The 18,041-nt window shown below is 46.2% G+C and overlaps 1 protein-coding gene across 2 annotated transcripts in view; it reads left to right on the top strand.

Annotated features, from left to right (window-relative positions):
• LOC112125758 overlaps positions 1-14,186 on the top strand; it is a 36,434-nt gene extending 22,248 nt beyond the window's left edge. Inside the window, exons 5-11 of one of the 2 annotated variants that reach the window (XM_026663147.1) lie at positions 5,279-5,407; positions 6,718-6,819; positions 8,173-8,295; positions 9,438-9,533; positions 10,392-10,484; positions 11,702-12,458; positions 13,543-14,186. In XM_026663147.1, coding sequence (XP_026518932.1) covers positions 5,279-5,407; positions 6,718-6,819; positions 8,173-8,295; positions 9,438-9,533; positions 10,392-10,484; positions 11,702-11,943 — 785 coding nt within the window. In that variant the 3' untranslated portion in view covers positions 11,944-12,458; positions 13,543-14,186. The remainder of the gene's footprint in view (positions 1-5,278; positions 5,408-6,717; positions 6,820-8,172; positions 8,296-9,437; positions 9,534-10,391; positions 10,485-11,701; positions 12,459-13,542) is intronic. The other variant, XM_026663148.1, reaches the window with a different exon arrangement.
• The last annotated feature ends 3,855 nt before the right edge of the window (positions 14,187-18,041 follow it).

Here is an 18,041-nt window from a genome sequence, read left to right as displayed (position 1 = left end):
TAGTTTGGTTTCTGCTGCTGCACGTTAACAGGAAAACCGCAGCACTCAACGGTCTTTGCTTGGTATGTGGGAAAGGAGGGCGCTGCTTGTAGGAAAGCTGCAGAAGCCGAAAGACAATGGCTTACCATGGCCGCAATGCAAGCCGAATTCTGTTGCCCGGACCTGCATCTGTGTTCTCTAACACCAAAACTGCAGGCACTCAATATTAAGATCAAAATGCGACCTTGTACCGAAATCACGTGTGCTAGGTAAAGTGAATAGTGTTGTTCACCGTGAAAGAGTATAAGCATTGTTCTGTAAAATGTATCTTTTTAAATACTTCTCTACTTTTTTTCCCTCCCTCCTGCAGCTGCAAATTTTTCAAGTCTCCCTCCTCCGTCCCGAAGGCTATCTCAGATAAGGCGTCGAAAAAAAGAGGACGCGAGACGAAATGTTCTCAGAAATCATGGAATCCACCCGCAATGAAAGAGCTCATCTGAATGAGTGGAAGGACATGGTAGCAAAGTACAGGAAAGATGCCAGTGAACGTGAGGCCACGAGGGACGCTCGAGATGAGAGGTGGCAGGCTGCAACGCTGGGGCTGCTGCGTGATCAAACGGACATGCTCCAGCGTCTGGTGGAGCTTCAGGAACGGCAGCAGGAGCAGAGTGTCGCTGCAGCCGCTGTATATCCTCCCTCCCCCCTCACCATGTTCCATAGCCTCCTCACCCAGACGTGTAAGAACGGGGGGGGGGATGCTCCGTGCACCCTCCCACTCCACCCCAGTGGACAGCCCAACCAAAAGGCTGTCATTACTTTGAACTTTTTAGTGGCCTTTTCCTTCCCTCCTATCCTCTTCCCAAACCCCACCCGGGCTACCTTGTCAGTTCTCTCCCTCTTTTTATAATCAATTAATAAAGAATGCATGATTTTTAAACGATAGTGACTTTATTTCCTTTGAAAGCAAGCTGGGATCGAAGGGGGAGGGTGGATTGCTTACAAAGAACGAGTCAATCAAGGGGGTGGGTTTTCATCAAGGAGAAACAAACAGAATGTTCACACGGTAGCCTGGCCAGTCATGAAACTGGTTTTCAAAGCTTCTCTGATGCGCAGCGCTTCCTGGTGTGCTCTTCTAATCGCCCTGGTGTCTGGCTGCACGTAATCAGCGGCTGGGCGATTTGCCTCAGCCTCCCACCCCGCCATAAAGGTCTCCCCCTTACTCTCACAGAGATTGTGGAGCACACAGCAAGCAGCAATAACAATGGGAATATTGGTTTGGCTGAGGTCTGAGCGAGTCAGTAAAGTGCGCCAGCGACCTTTTAAACGTCCAAATGCACATTCTACCACCATTCTGCACTTGCTCAGCCTGTAGTTGAACAGCTCCTGACTACTGTCCAGGCTGACTGTGTATGGCTTCATGAGCCATGGCATTAAGGGGTAGGCTGGGTCCCCAAGGATAACTATAGGCATTTCAACATCCCCAACTGTTATTTTCTGGTCTGGGAAGTAAGTCCCTTGCTGCAGCCGTTTAAACAGAGTAGTGTTCCTGAAGACACGAGCGTCATGAACCCTTCCCGGCCATCCCACGTTGATGTTGGTGAAACGTCCCTTGTGATCCACCAGTGCTTGCAGCACCATTGAAAAGTACCCCTTGCGGTTTACGTACTGGCTGCCCTGGTGCTCCGGTGCCAAGATAGGGATATGGGTTCCATCTATTGCCCCACCAGAGTTAGGGAATCCCATTGCAGCAAAGCCATCCACTATGACCTGCACGTTTCTCAGAATCACTACCGTTGGTAGCAGCAGCTCAGTGATTGCTTTGGCTACTTGCATCAGAGCAGCCCCCACAGTAGATTTGCCCACTCCAAATTGATTCCCGACTGACCGGTAGCTGTCTGGCGTTGCAAGCTTCCACAGGGCTATCGCCACTCGCTTCTCAACTGTGAGGGCTGCTCTCATCTTGGTATTCTGGCGCTTCAGGGCAGGGGAAAGCAAGTCACAACGTTCCATGAAAGTGCCCTTACGCATGCGAAAGTTTCGCAGCCACTGGGAATCGTCCCACACCTGCAACACTATGCGGTCCCACCAGTCTGTGCTTGTTTTCCGGGCCCAGAATCGGCGTTCCACGGCATGAACCTGCCCCATTAACAGCATGATCTCCAATGCGCCGGGGCCCGCGGTTTGATAGAATTCCATGTTCCATGTCCTCATCACTCTCGTCGCCGCGCTGCCGTAGCCTACTCCTCGTCACCTGGTTTTGCAGGTTCTGGTTCAGCATAAACTGCACGATAACGCGCGAAGTGTTTACAATGTTCATGACTGCTTTCTTGAGCTGAGCGGGCTCCATGCTTGCCGCGGTATGGCGTCTGCACTGTTCACCCAGGAAAAAGGCGCGAAACGGTTGTCTGCCGTTGCTTTCCCGGAGGGAGGGGGAGGATGTACCCAGAACCACCCGCGACAATGTTTTTGGCCCCATCAGGCATTGGGATCTCAAACCAGAATTCCAATGGGCGGAGGAGACTGTGGGAACTATGGGATAGCTACCCACAGTGCAACGCTCCGGAAATCGACACTAGCCCCAGTACATGGACGCACACCGCCGAATTAATGTGCTTAGTGTGGCCACATACATTCAACTTTACACAATCTGTTGCCAAAAACCGGTTTCTAGAAAATCGGAATAATCCCATAGTGTAGACATACCCTTAGATTCACAAAGGGATGAGGTGTTGTAACACTCAGCGTCACAATGCATAGCTTTTAGACCCCTAGTGAAATCACAGGAACAAAACACCGAGACACATACACAGCCTGCATTAGGCATGTCATCTCCCTATACAATGGATGGGGAAAGATGTGCACTCAATCCAATTCACAAAAGCCAGCACGGTAGGAGGGGAGCCACCAAAGCTAACCACTGGAATATGCCAACAAGAGGAGGCTCCTCTAAGTCTCTCCCCTCTCACAGACATAAGCACCTAAGTCCAGGCTACAGGGAGGCACCAAGCCCTGCTTGTGATTTCCAGCTGGGAACCCCTCTCCTGGACTTATTGGAGCAGGGGGAGTGGATCCTGGGTCTGTCACCTCTAACCACCAGGCTCCAGAGTTACAGTCATTCTCTCTCACTCTCTCTGGTCCAGTGACTCTAAATGTCTAATCACAGTGGAACAGTTCCAATAGGAGAGAATGGGAACAGTTCCAACAGGAGAGAATGACAGAGCACGCAGAGGTGGGAGACCCCTGTTCAAATCCTCTCTCTGCTTGAGGGGGGATTGAACCACTGGGCTAAAAGTTACAAGGTGGGTAGCACCACCTCTTCCTAAAGACAGATTTTGAACAGAACCCAATCTGTTAGGCAGACTCAGAGCACACCAACATGTTTGGGCCCCACAGTGAGTTAGGTGGGAAAACACCTAACTTCCCTGGCTCGTGAATCCCACTGGAGTTGCGGTGGAAGACAGGCACCTGGATGACTAGGAGGCGGCACTCGTGCGTGTTCCCAGAGGCAGAAACTTAGGCATCCAGGGTATTTTGACCATGAAAATGTAGGTGCCAAGGGAATTTAAGTGTCTACAGGGTTCAGGGGGAGTTTTGTGGGCCGTAAGGGAGCCTAAAACTAGGACTTAGGCCCCTAAATCTGGGATTTAGTAAACTAATACCTTTGTGAATCTAGGCCCTAAATCCATATCTAAACACCTAAATCAAGTGATTGATTGTCAGCATGGCGCCAGGTTTGTATAATTTTTGGTGGTGCCCAGAATGGGTCCAAGCAGAGCTGTCCCGTCCATAGGACAGACCAGAGCAACCGTCCCAGGACCCGTGCTTTGGGGGGCCCTGCACTTCGGGGGGACACAGGGGTCCAGGGTGGCCTGGGGGGTTAGCAGGGAGCCTGGCACCAGCAGCAGCGAGTGACCCAGCTCCAGCCCGCCCCTGCTTTGTCCCCTTCCTGCCCCCATTCCACCCCTTACCACAAGCCCCACCCACCTCTTTCCAGCTTCTGCCCCCTCCACCAAGCGATGGCAGGACCTGGCGGCTTGGAGCAGAGCAGGGAAGGCTGGGGCCGGGTCGCTTGCTGGCACCAGGTTGCTCGCTGCTGCTAGGCCCCCCACCAACCTCCCAGGCTGCCCTGAACTCATAGGGTCCCCCAAAGCATGGTAAGCCCAAACATTGGTGGAGCCGGGCTCATGTTCCTAAATACAGGTAGAGCATGGGTACCACGGGCCCATATAACTCGCCGCCTATGATTGTCAGTGGGTCTGAGAATCCATTGCTCCCTTGGTTGCCAAGGGAGCAGCGGATGCTCCGTATATTTAAAACCCCCACTTTTTATTGCCATAATATGGATTTAGGTGCCTAATTTTAGCAACCCAGGCTTGTAAAGTTGAGCACAGGCTATTTGTGGAGTAAGGTCTGACTTAATGAGTAGTAGTGGCACATTTTAACCCTGACAAAGCTACAGCATCAAAGTGATTTAGAGACACAAGTGACATGGTAATTAAAAAAAAAACTTTTTGGCAAACTGGAAAAGTTTGGAGAAATGAGTAACATGTGGCACTGGTAAGCATCAGGTTTGGCACTTCATCTTAACACTCAGATCATCACAATCAGCATAACAGAACCTTCACTAGTACCAGGCATCTTCCTTCACAGTGGATCCAGTTAATTCTGGCTCATTTCTCATTCTGAACACTCAGCAGCCTAAGGCAGGACTTAGGGAATCTTCAGAGGAAATTCTACATTAAGATCTCAACATAGCTACATAGGTTTGAAAGCTTTGCACCCCCTACCAGGTGTCCAAGTTTCACAACTGCTTTATTAATTATTATTCATTTGTATTACTGTAGTGCCTAGGAGCTCTAGTCATAGAACCAGAGTGCTGCCCATGGGGCTTACTTTTCATTGTATCTCAAATCCCAGCGAGAAGGTTCATCCCCATTTTAGTCTTTGGGACACTGATCTGAACTGCAGACAGAAAGGAAATTGTACTTATGTAACCCACACACCTTCTGGGTGGGGTGTTCTGTCCCATCTAGTGGCACCAAGACCACTTACAGAAAGATTAATGAGCCTGTTCTACAGCCTTAGCTAACAGCCATATGGCTTCTAGCTCATGCACTAAGCTCCAGAGGTCCCAGGTTCAATCCTGCCTGCTGACAACCAGGGTCTGTCAGTGTTACACTTACACTATCCTTCAAGCAGAAAGAAAAAGCAGGGAAAACAGAACAGCTTTCAGTCCTCCTGAGCCCTTTCTGCTCTCATCTTTCGAGTGATGGTTTGGATTTGTGTGTCCATATTGTAGGTATCATGCCTTCACTAAAGCATGCACTGAAAATTTCTACTGTTGCTCTTGCTATTGCAACAACATTGGCTGCTGGATCTGGATTGGGCTTCATTATCTTGTGCTGTCAATCAGAAAAGAAAAAAATTAGTAAGTATTTCAGCTCATTTCCCTTCAATCTTTGACAGCGTGTAAATTGCAAGTAAACCTAAAATGTGCTTAATTTCTTCCGTGTATGAAAACGTAGGTGACGGAGTAGAGTTGAAAGCAAAAAGGTATGTGGTCTTCTGGCAGTAACTGATGGTACTGTATACGCCTGTACCAGGATACTTCAGTTATCTTCACTATATGTCAGTTTTCACGTTCACATCTGATTAGATTTCTCTGAGAAATTCCAAAGCTCCTGGGTATCTTCAGTATTCCAAGGCCAACATTTCCCAACCTGGGTTCCTAATGCTAGGGTCTGAAATCCATGTGGATGCACCTAAATGAGTGACCCGATTTTCTTTCATTAGTGCAGAGCAGCCAGCAGCTCCTATTGATGTCAATAGAACCTATGCTGCTTTCTTATGATGATGATATGGATCTCCTTGGTAAAGTGCTTTGAGATCTTCTGATGAGGCCTTTTTATTATGACTCCCATGCCAGTGCCCCGTCCACCCAACCCCGTTGGTTTAACTTACCTTAAATACTGATCAGCCTTTCCTTTCTCTCCCTTCCTCTCTTTCCCAGCTCATTTTAGTATCAAACTTGTCTGGGTTTCTCTTTAGCAGGTGGGCTACTCCACCTCATGCTGGTATGAGGCAACTTTCACCCCAGGCCTCTCAGGCCTCTTAACAAAATACAGAGCTTATTCCTAGTATGGCATGGAGGTCCCCTAAACCTGCCCCACTTCCAGATTTCTTTTTAATTACACGCATACTAGGATATAACTATGTCCTCACTTCTTTACAAAGTGAGAGGCATGGGCACAGCAATATTTTAAGGTCCTTTCCCCTTTAATTCTCCTATAACTGACTAATAGATTAGGCAATATATTAACACAGGCCTAATTAGTTATAGAAGTTCTTTTTAATATTAACTAGCACCACTCTCCTCTTGTGTGTGTGTATACTGAACTATCTCCATTCATCCCTTTGATAAAGGGGATCTCTTCTGAGCTGCAAGGTTTTGCCTTATTTTAGAATCTGATCCAAACTTTTCAGTGCTTTTGGCCAGATGCTAGTTTTGGGGCACCTCCACGGGCCACATATGGATATATGTGCTCTACAAAATGGCATCTTCCATGCAGCATGACCTTGCATGTACAGTGCGTGCAAGGTCATGCTGTGTGGAGGATGCCATTTTGCTCTACATGATCATGGACCATGATCTTGGATGGAGGACACCATGTTGTAGAGCAGGATCACTGGTGATGGGGGTGGTGATGTCACTCACTAATGTATCTGTTGCTTTCATAGCGGGAGAGCTGTGGAGATGGCTTATCGTATTCATCCATGGGCTGGTGTGTGTCTCGGCCATCCTGATGTTCACTGCTGCTGTCTTCTGGATATGGGAAGAAGGTAGGCCCACCCTGGTTCTCATACTAAAGGGTATGTGTGCAGTGAATGAAGCAGATGGAACAGATTGCAGAAGTGAATGTACTCTTAGTCAAAGGAGCAGGTTCAGCCCTAGACTCAAAAAGCAAAAGCACCTTATTAATTTCATACCTGGAAGATTCAGAGGCAGGATGTCACCCTGTCACTATAGCATGGGTTATATGGACTATAGAATCATAAAATCAGCAAAAGGGGAGAAAAGGCAGGAGGCCACTGTACATATCCGAGATGGGAGATTTGAAATTAAAGCTCCATACAAATTAAAGCTCTAACCAGCACTTACTCCCAGAAGATGGCAACCACTTTTTCATCCCCAGGCTCCTCCTTTATCTTACTACAGCCAATGATCCAAACTTTTCCAAGCTGTTTCCCTAAGCTAGATGGGGCTACATGAGGGTATAAATCACAGCACTCGTAGGACATGGGAGGGGCCCTAAAATGGAGTCAAAGAGCCACTAGTAAGTAAACCTGTCTTCCCCGCCGGGGTTGAGAGAGGTGCCCCTAGGATAAGTGCCCAGGTCTCCAATTTTATTATAAAACCGGAAGGAAGGAAGAGAAAGAAAGAAAATCATGTCCAGCTCTTCCCATATTGCCGTTCTGGCCTCAAAGCAGGACAGTACCAATATTCTGGTCAGCACTTAAACACACCTTCAAACATGTGCTTAAATCCCACTGAAGTAATCAGGACTTTAACTTGTATTTAAAGCTAAATATGTGCCTAAGTCCTTTTGTAAACTGGGATCTCATTGACCCCTTCCATACCACCTCACCCGCTTGGGACCCCCATTCCTTAAACCTGCACTGTGGTCATGCCACACAATTAATAACAAGAAACTTTGGTTCTGGCAGTCCCTTATTAGCTTAAACAGATTTTTAACAATAGATTAATGTTTTTTCCATAACTTTTTTTCCCTTGTGGCATCCCTGCAGGGTGGAATTAAGGTTGTTTGGGTGCTTTAACTATATGTTTCCACACTCTATCGTGTTTGGTTGTTTTTACATCTAGCCTTAAGTAGGAATCTCTTGGGTCTATAAAGCTTTTGAGGATGGGATGTTTATTATTGATACATATTCTCATCCTTAACTCCAGCTTAACATGTTTTGGCTGGCAGTTATTAAACCACAGTGAAACAGAATTAACCAAAACAGCCCTTCTGTCATCTTAACTAAGACCCAATCCTGCTACTTACTCCATCTTGGCAGACCTCCAAAGGGACACCTTGTGGTTGCAGGAGTTTGCCCAGGCAGAGTGATTTGCAGAACCAGAGCCTAATTGTAGGTACAGCAATTCTAGTTTCATTCCCTATTTCTCCACAGGTCTCTCCACAGCCCTTGTATTGTATATGATCTTCCTCACGTGGGTGATCATGGTAACGCTTCTCATAAGTGTGGTCTTGGCAATTTGTCCCCAACACCTTGAGATGTTTAAAAAGAAAACAAGTAAGTAATAGGTTATTTGTACACGTACCTATATATGTGTGACATTTAAGAGAAGATTAGACAAACATCTGTCAGCGATGGCCTATGTACAATTATTCCTGCCTCAGTACAGGCAGATGGACAAGAGGATCTCAAGGCTTCTTCCAGCCCTACATGTCTATGATTCTCAGAGTGAGTGGTGTAGCTGTAATGTATTGTAGCAATTATCATTGGTTACACAATACATTTCTTGAAATGCTGAGCTTTGTTGGCACAGTTGGTATGAAGCGTGACAACTAGACTTCCCCAGTTAGTGGCCTTAGGCCTGTTTTTTCCAATTCTAATTGTCCTCATATGAGCTTAACACTATGCCCTACTTGTGGAAGGTAAAAGACTTCTACGTGCCCGTAAGAGACGCTAGGTACATACTCAGGCCGACTTGCCTCTCCCATGGCTGCACTGCTACTTTTGGCACAGTAGCGCAATGAGAGCTAATGCAGGTCTGTCTCCTCAAGCTGGGAATCACACCCCCAGCTCAGAATGTAGACGTATCCTATATGTTGAGGGCAAAGTTTTGGCTGCCCGTGTGTGTGGCTAGAGGGAGAAGAATGTACAAGGAAAATCACCACCCCTTACCCCTCATCTTTCAAGGAGCCAGACACAATACTGACCCAGCAAGAAACTGTGCAGTTGGCTAGCATGCCTGCAGAATTCCATAGCCAGCAGGACTGTGATGCGGGCAAGGCCCCACACCTCCTGAGCAGCTGCTAGCATTTGGCAGCAGATTAAATGCACTTTGTACCTTTACCCCTTGCTGGCTGATACTTTGCCTTAACGTTTGCCCATACCTGCTTTGCCTTAAAATGTTAAACAAAGAAAACATATGTACAGAGAGCTTAACATCACATAACATGTTACAAAACTCAATAAACTATTGCAGACCTGTTGACTCCTGTTGCTACTTGCTGCACCGAAGTCTCATGAGCGAGCTGAGATTCACCATGGGTCACCTCAAGAATCAGGTTTCAAAGGCTTTTGCAATTGTACAGGAAGCAGGAATGATCTTACATACAAAGAGAAGAAAAAAAAAAACAATCTCCATCTATGTTCAATTGTGTCAATCAAATATGGCAGCATTTTATTATTTCTTTTCTCTTTCCAAGTGTACCGTGTCATTCTGGATACTGCAGCTCTTGGGGGAGTGATTCTAGTTGTGTTGTTTGCGATCTTCCTTACACAGAACATCCAGCATCTCCAAAGTAAGCCCCCATCCTTCATGGATTAAAATTTATACCGTGTGTTTTCCTGCAAAGATGCATTTTTTTTAAAAAGGGAACTTATTTATATTTGGTGCAAAATAAAGATTTCAAGTTCCCCCCACAGCCCACGGCAGCTGAGAATCTCCATAGCACTAAATACTACAGGGACCTTTGGGCACAGCATGTCCTCCCCATGTCTAGCCTGGTTCCCGGCCAGCCTTCTACACCAGGGCTTGCAAAGAGGGTGTGGTGTTCTGTCCCATCTAGTAGCACCAAAACCACTTAGAGAGAGCTAAAGCCAGGTGGCTTTTAGCTCATGCGGTAGAGGCTCATACACTAAGCTCCAGAGGTCCCTGGTTTGATTCCCAATGACTGGGGTCTGTTGGTGTTACATATGCACTAAGCACCCAGGCGGGCCGGGCCGGTTTGTTTACCTGCCCCGTCCGCAGGTTCGGCCGATTGCGGCTCCCACTGGCCGCGGTTCGCCACTCCAGGCCAATGGGGGCTGCGAGAAGCTGCAGCCAGCACATCCCTTGGCCTGCACCGCTTCCCACAGCCCCCATTGACCTGGAGCAGTGAACCACAGCCAGTGGGAGCCGCGATCGGCCAAACCTGCGGACGCGGCAGGTAAACAAACCGGCCCGGCCCCTTCAGGGTGCTTACCCTGGTGAGCCGCGTGCCAAAGGTTGCCGATCCCTGCACTACTGCATCAGGAGAATTCTTCTCTGCCAGCTGCAGGGCTTTTACAAGCGCCTGAGCCCCGGCCCTTGTGAAACTCAGAATCCCAGCTGCGGAAATTCCCCTGAGCAAATAAACTAGTGACATGGTATTTCATTCCTTTCTTCTTTTGACCTCCAGGAAAAGGCTGCTCACCATTTTTTGACAACACAGCTGCCATCCTTATCACTGCTGCAATTTCTCTCCTTATTCTTCTAGCGCCCTTTGTGTGGTGTAAGTATCAACCCTGCTCATTTCATGCATATTTTAAAGCCTTTTAAAAGAAATATCACTGTTAGAGCATATTGCACCATCCATTTTAAATATTCCTTATTTCCCACAGGAGTTATAAAGAAAAAGGATAACTTTATAAAGTAAATTAGAAGGCAAGGGGAAGTAGATGAAATATACAGCCCATCTACCATCATTTAGTGAGAGCTGGGATGGCAAATATCCCTTTAACTTGGAATCTTCTTTGGGGTTAAAATTATAAATATAAAAATTATATAAATTATAAAAAACATACCTCAGGCCTCCCTTAAACTGAGATTCACCCCATGCAGAGAACTAGCACCAGGGTCTATGTGTCACTGATTTCCCACTTACGCCCTTTAGCTCTAACTCCCAACTATTCCCAGAGCTGGCAGTCCAGGCTTTCTCCTTCTCCTTCCCTCCTCATGGCTCCTTCTGCTTACACCCTCACTCCCCCATGTCTCAGTGCAGCACAGCAGGCAGGGATAGGAGGCCAGTACAGCTGCTTTCCAGTCCTAAAGCATCACATTTCACCCCCAGGAAGAGGCCACAGTATGAGGGAGATTAAGCCAGTAATTACAAAGCAATTCTGGGAGAGAAAGAACTGAGGGGAACACTGGATCACTGTGGGAAGAGCCAGCTGATGGGCAAAGAGAGGCAACAGCGAAGGGGAAAAAAGAGATTGGTGACAATTACATGGTGCGCCGGTGCTGTTGGTTATAATTTCCTTTCAGAGCGATTGACGTTGATCCTGTTGTGATGGGAAGGGTCGGATCCCTTCTAGCAGAAAATGATTTTATTGCCAGAGCTGCTGATACATGTGTGTATGATGATATAAATCCTCTAGCTTCAAAGCATATAGATTTCATTTTATTGGACCAGGGAAATAATAAAGGAGACACAGGCAGGTATGACTTTGATGACACCAAAATGCCAAAAACTAATTACTTCAGCCATACCTCTTCTTTACAAAAATGTTTTGCAAATCTTCCTGTTTTCTCTAGTATTGCGGCAAGACGATAGTCTTTTGGAATTTGGATCAGTGAACCACTCTAAAACCCCATTTTCTGAAGGGTTCTAGTTTCACTTTCATACCACAGAGGCTCCAGTGACTTTCTCGATGTAACATCTTTTCCTTCTACTGGGTTTGATGTTTATATAAAGCACTAAGGCGGGGTTAATCTGTCTATGCTTTCTAGATCACAGGAAGAAAAAAAGCCAAGAAAAGAATCAGCAAAAAAGAGAACCTGTAGAAGTAAGGATGCAGTGCCCCAGAAAACCTTTTCATTGGACTTTGAAAATATTCTCATTGGTTCTCCATAGTACCACAAAAACTGAGAGATCCCTCAATTCAGCCAGAACTTTTTTGAGCTTCCAGTACTTCAAAACACTTTACAACTGCTTGTGTAAATATACACCAACACACAGGACTATTGTTTAACATTTAACAGTAAAACACCACATCTTTTTAGGCCAGGAAGAGAAGAATTTCACATGGAATTGAAAAGCTGAGAATTTCTGGAAGCAAAATGTAATGAAATAAGATGGACTGTAGCCAGGACGGTGGGATCAGCTCTGCTGCTTTTCCAGTGGCACTCTTTCCATTTTTCATGACCTGGCAGAGAGGAGTTGTGAATTTTGCATCTGCTCTGGATGACAATGCATCTAGGAACACAATGCCTCCAACACCATGCTTGGCCATCAGTGCAGTTCTGACATCAGGCTAGATTGTAGAGGTGGCAATACTCGATTTCTTGCACAGCCCCCTGCAACTCAGCAATAGCCTCTTTGTCTTGGAAGGAATTGTATCCCATACAGAAACACCAATGCTAGTTCTGGCAGCACCTGTTTTCTTCCTGGAGCTGCTCTCATCAAGAGCTCCCGTTCCCTCTGCTGTCTGAGGAGGTGTCGTGCCTAAGCTCCTGGAAGATGTCCCTTTGTTGTCCAGGCCTGGAGGTAAGGTGTGAAGAAATCAAAGGTGCAGCACAGGAGAGCAATTAGCACACAAAAAATCATATTGCATAATCAGAAAGAGATTAATTTGATTTGCCACCAAACTGTTGCCTTCCTGTGATATTGTTAGTGACAAAATTAAGCTAAAGGATTTTAAAACCATGAATTAAAGGGTATCATATTATTTTTTAATAATATGAACTCAGAAGTAGTTTTATCTTTTAAACTAACACAGCAATATAAATATAATCCAAAGCAAAGAATGAACAAGTAATTGAATTAAGAAATAATGCTTACGGTGTCAGCATTTGTGATTGATTAAATGTCAAAAGGATAGCTGAGGTATTGGATGCATTGCAAGTTCCATTTACCTAGACGTTTATAGCTTGAGATTGCTTCCTGTTGGAGAGGTATTAACTGAATCCTGGCTTGGGCTAAATACATTTCAAACTATTATTATCAAGTCAACAGGTAGCAATCTCAAATTATTACAATGTATTATACTGAGGTATACTCTTTCCTCTCAGACTAGAGCTCAGCATGGCTATTATGAATCCTGAAGACACCTGATAACATCAGTATCTTGGCAGTTTTTTTAAAAACAGGTTTCTATCCCTCATGGTTGTGAAGAAGAGCTTGAAACATGAGCCTAGTGTAACTGATACAGTGAAGCCTGCCTGAGTTTGCAGAGAGCCTATAACAATAGACCTGTGGACTTGTCTAGATGAATAATCAGTTAGTGGCATGGTGGGGCTCCACAGGGACCTGGATTGACTTAATCTGGCGCTGATGCCTTACAGCCCACTCTGCCAGCCCCATCCCCTCCTGCCATTTTCATCTCCTTAGGTTGATCAGGTGGCATAGAACTCGCCATCCCATCTTTTAAAACACCTGAGGATTCTTCTACATCAGAGGAAGCCCCACCTGCCACTTCAGGGCAGCTTTCTGATGCGGGATGCTGCATGAACACCACAAACTGGTGGAATGGGAGCTATTTATGGTGTCTTTAGTGCATGGTTTTAATTTGTGTTCATGTAAAGGCCATAATGTGTATCATGATGACAAATTTTATTTATTCTTATTCTAGCTATAACAATCCTTGGATGGCCAGAGCTGCAGAACTGACCAGCCAGCAAGCACGGTTAAAGGGACACTTGAGGTGATAGCTAACATAGCTGAACAAATTTCAAACATTTTTACATTTTCATTGCTTTCCTATGTAGATACAGTTAAATGAGGATCCAGAAGCCGAAAGCCAGGAATGAAAGGTATGTATCCTCCAGGTCAGTGGTTCTCAGGTGGGATCATGAGGCAGTATTAAGAGTATCAGAACTTAGGATACAACATGGTTTCTGCTTAAAACTGAATTTTTAGTCCTCCCTCCAAACAAAGATACAATGATCTGCTTGAGATTTGAAATGCTCATTCAAGACCCAGGGTAGAGTTTATAATACAAATTTGGAGTCTCATAGCCATGTGTTTGTGACATACAGCCACCCTCAAAACAGAACCCATGAAAATAAGGTCATTTTTTGTGTGTAAGAGATAAGGATTGATCAGGAGACAAGAGATACCTGGAGGGAAGATGTTCTCTTCTCTCCCTGCTTCCCCTCTCTCACCCGAACACTTTGTTCTAGAAGAAAGTCACTTACAGAACAATGGGGGCTGCGGGAAGCGGCGCAGGCTGAGGGATGTGCTGGCCACCACTTCCCGCAGCCCCCATTGACCTGGAATGGTGACCCGCGGCCAGTGGGAGCTGCGATTGGCCGAATCTGCAGATGCTGCAGGTAAACAAACCATCCCAGCTCGCCAGTGGATTTCCCTGACGGGCCGCGTTCCAAAGATTGCTGTAGGCTGGTTGGCCGGGGCTCGTTCCCCTACAGGGCGGCGGGGAGCCAGACTGCCTCACTACTTTGATCAGGTGTGTCAGGGAATTAGCTCGGCTGTGCGGTAAACAGTCAGCAGCTCCGGCCCTCTGGCAGGGGCTGAGCAAACAGTTCAATATTAGCAAGCCCAGGCCCTGGGTCAGGGCGGGGCAACAAACAAACAGTCAGAACAGCAAACCCCAGGCTCCTGGCTCTGAGCAGCCCGGGAGAGGGGGAGACTGCCACCCGTGAGGTGGGTGGCAGGGGGATGCAGGCCCACCCACCCCACTGTGTCCCAGCCCAGGGCCCTAGCAGCGGCAGAAAACCCACTGCTGTGTCAGTGGGGATCCTGACCACAACACACTGACATTGGCTCTGGCAGTGTTGCCGCCAGACTCGGGTCAGCTGCCCCCGGACTACTTCCTATCTCCCCCTCTAGAGGTACCTGGGTCTGGACGGCATCCTCCGCGGAGTCACACCCCATAGGCTCCTCAGGATAGCTGGCAAGCGGTTGGTTTGGCAGCTCCTCGGGGTAACTGGCACACGGTAGGTCTGGCAGTTCCTTGGGGTAATGGGCGAGCGGTAGGCTCGGCAGCCTCTCTGGGCTTGGGCTAGTATCAGGCGTTGGCTGGTCTGGCCAGTCTTCGGGTCGGCCACCAATCGCGGTGGTCTCCCCACCAGGAGCTACGCCACAAGCGTCTGGTCACTCCGGTGGCTGAGAGACAAGTGAGCTCTGGAGTCGGGCTTTTATACTTCCTGTCCTGCGCCTTGACCTCTGAGGGGCGGGCGCAGGGTTTGCTGGCACCGCCCACTTTGGCATCCAGAGAGGCTCATCCCCCTCCGGGGCAGCAGGGAGCCTCGCTACAGTTGCCGATTCCTGAAGTAGACTATATAAAAGTGGCACCTTATTCAGCAGTTCTGCCTTTTTTTCCTGTAAACTGAGCACATTTGACAGGGAATCACTGAAGTTATGTCTACACTGCAATAAAAAAAACAGTACCCAGTCACAGAGCCCAGCTAAATTGACTTGAGCTTGCAGGGCTACAAATAGCAGTGTAGACATTCAGGGTCTGGGCTCTGAGACCCATCCCTCCCATGAGCCCAAGTCAGCTGAGCTGGCCCAGCTGCAGACATGCTGTGGGACTTTTATTACAGTGTAGATGTACCTTGAGAGTCAAAGTCACTTTTCAGAGTAGAATCATGCTCTGCTCACCATGCTTAATGTACCCCATAGGCTGGTAATGGATCGCTAGAAGGTACAAGATTTCATGGTTTGAGAATTTGAAAGATGAGATGGGGGAAAAACCTCCAAACTACCTGTCAGCTTCACTTGGCACCTAGGCCAAATCGGTGTGGAAGACTTACATAGAAGTTTTCTTCAGACTTCTTTCCAAAGATTTTTTTCAGAATAATTCATCTTCATTCATTCTCTACTGAGGTAAATGAAGAATTCATTCCCCATGTTCATTCAGTCCTGATCTTTTTCACACTATTCCTTCAACTGATCTCGATCAAGGTTAGAAATAGACCAGTTTTCCCAAAAAATCTCATTTTGAGCTAGAAATGGACCTGCAGTTTTGCATCTCAAGTTTATGGTAAGTATGAGTGAGAGTGGGAAACTGTGTGTGTTGTGTTGGGACAGTTGTTAGTTTGTGCAGGTAATAAATGAAGGGTGTATGCTGTGGTGAGGGGCTGTGTGTGTTAGTTGTGTTGATTTGTATGTAGAAAGAGTTGAGCTGGGAGATTTGTATTTTGTGCACGTGACAGTTGGGCACACAGGTTGGGCAGTTGGTCCACCTTCAGTGCAGTCTCCCTCATACAACCAATGAAATTGCTGCATGCAAACTAGCTTGTAGAATAAGGGTGGTGATTGGTTGTATCACCCTGATATCACAATGGTCTAGGTCTCTTGGCATGGCACAGACATTCCATACTGTAGCTGTACACTGCACAAGTGTGATTTGTAAAGTCAAAATGGCTGAGAACTTAAAAATGAGATATTAACAGATTGCACAGTACAGTGTTTATTCATCCTGGTGATATTCTGAACAAAGTGCTCTCAGCCATGATTGCAGCTGTTTCCATTGCTTCACACTGACTCAGAGCAGGCTCCGGCATAACAATCTTATTATATAGACTTTCAAAATTTCTGGTTGTTGTAGGGTTTCTCTCACTTATCTTGTCACTGAGTGCAAGAAACTAAATAATATCCGAGGAGAGCTGGGGTGTGTGTATGTTCCTTTTAGCCCCCTCCCCTTCCTTTTTCCTTTTGCCAATCCATTACTTTTCAAAACGTCTCAAACTTTTGCAAAAATTATGGCATGGCAGAAGAAAAAGTGAAAAGTTACAAAGAGGTGTTGTTTCATTTTTCTTGTTGCCACTTTTCTGAATTTCAACTTTGATTCTGCAAACATCTTTCACATGCTTAACTTTACTAGTGGGAGTAATCCAATGATTTCAATGGAACTACTCAGAGTAGTAAAGTTAAGCACATTCATACGTGTTTGTAGAATTGGAGCTATGAGGGAGTTTGGAAAAGGTGTGTCAAAAGGGAAAAAAAGGGAAAAAAGGAAAAAAAAAACCCACAACCCCTCTAAACAAAATCTTGGCATTCATTCTGTTTCAGTCAGTGGCAAAGGAACAAGAAAGAAAGTGGGTGGGAGACCGTGCAGTCTCAAATTTTAAAAAAGTTTACTTTTGAGGAAAAAGAGAGAAGGGGAACGTATGGGGTTGTTTTTGTATTTAATTGTTTTTCTCACCTCTTCCCGTGAAGAAGGAGGGAAAGTCTGAAAACAAGTGTATTATTTCAGTGGCCAAAAACTAAAATAAAATGAAAAGTGCAATTCAGAAGTAAACAAAATGAAACTTTTCCATCTCATTTCGAAGGGGAGGACAGAGGTGAACGGCTAGAATGAGGTGTGTCTTGAAAAGGGGAGTGTGAGTGCAGGGATTACGGAGGAGATAGCGGTGGGGCTTACTCCAGTGTTTGCTGGGCAGAAAGGTGGAAAAATCTTATACAGATGGCCTTTTGTGGGTGGATTGTGTGATGTGTATTCATAGATTCCAAGGCCAGAAGGGACCATTGTGATCATCTAGTCTGACCGCCTGTATGACACAGGCTCTAGAACTTTCCCAAAATAATTCCTAGAGCACATATTTTCGAACAACATCTAAAACATGTTGGTGTGTTGTGAGCGTGCTGGTGTGTTGATGGTGCAAAGGTGTGTGAGATGTGGATGGTGCAATGGTGTGTTGGAGGAGTGTGCATGTTGGTGTGTGTGTGTGTGGGGGGGATGTTTGGTACAATGCTCTGTGATATTTTTAAAAAAGGAGTGGAAAACTCCTTAATGGTGTAATAGAAGATAGGCTGGAGAGCCCGAAAGTTGGAGCCAAGGAATTCTGATATAGAGGTTTTTATATTAGATATATATTCAATCTTCTTGATATCTTATTACTTAGCTTTTTATCTTTTGAAAAGATACTGGGTTTACTGGGTTGGCGTGGATTTTATTTTCAAAGCTAAGCAGTGTGCATGTTCCCCTTAGCCTGCTTTCCATTGTCATATCACTGTGGCTTGCCATAAATAGAAACAGTGGTTGCTAATTTCTATTTTGGTAAAAATGGCTGGTCATTGCTTTGTCACCAGACTATCTTTGGTAACCCAAGCCCAGATTCTCAAAGGCATTTAGGTCATGGGAGTTAGGCACCTTTGAGAATCTGG

Source organism: Terrapene carolina, unplaced genomic scaffold, assembly GCF_002925995.2.
Source record: "Terrapene carolina triunguis isolate 2854851 unplaced genomic scaffold, T_m_triunguis-2.0 Scaffold32710, whole genome shotgun sequence".
NCBI classification, from domain to species: Eukaryota; Metazoa; Chordata; order Testudines; family Emydidae; genus Terrapene; species Terrapene triunguis.
The sequence above is the reverse complement of the archived record's forward strand: the minus strand, read 5'-3'. Positions and strand labels throughout refer to the sequence as shown.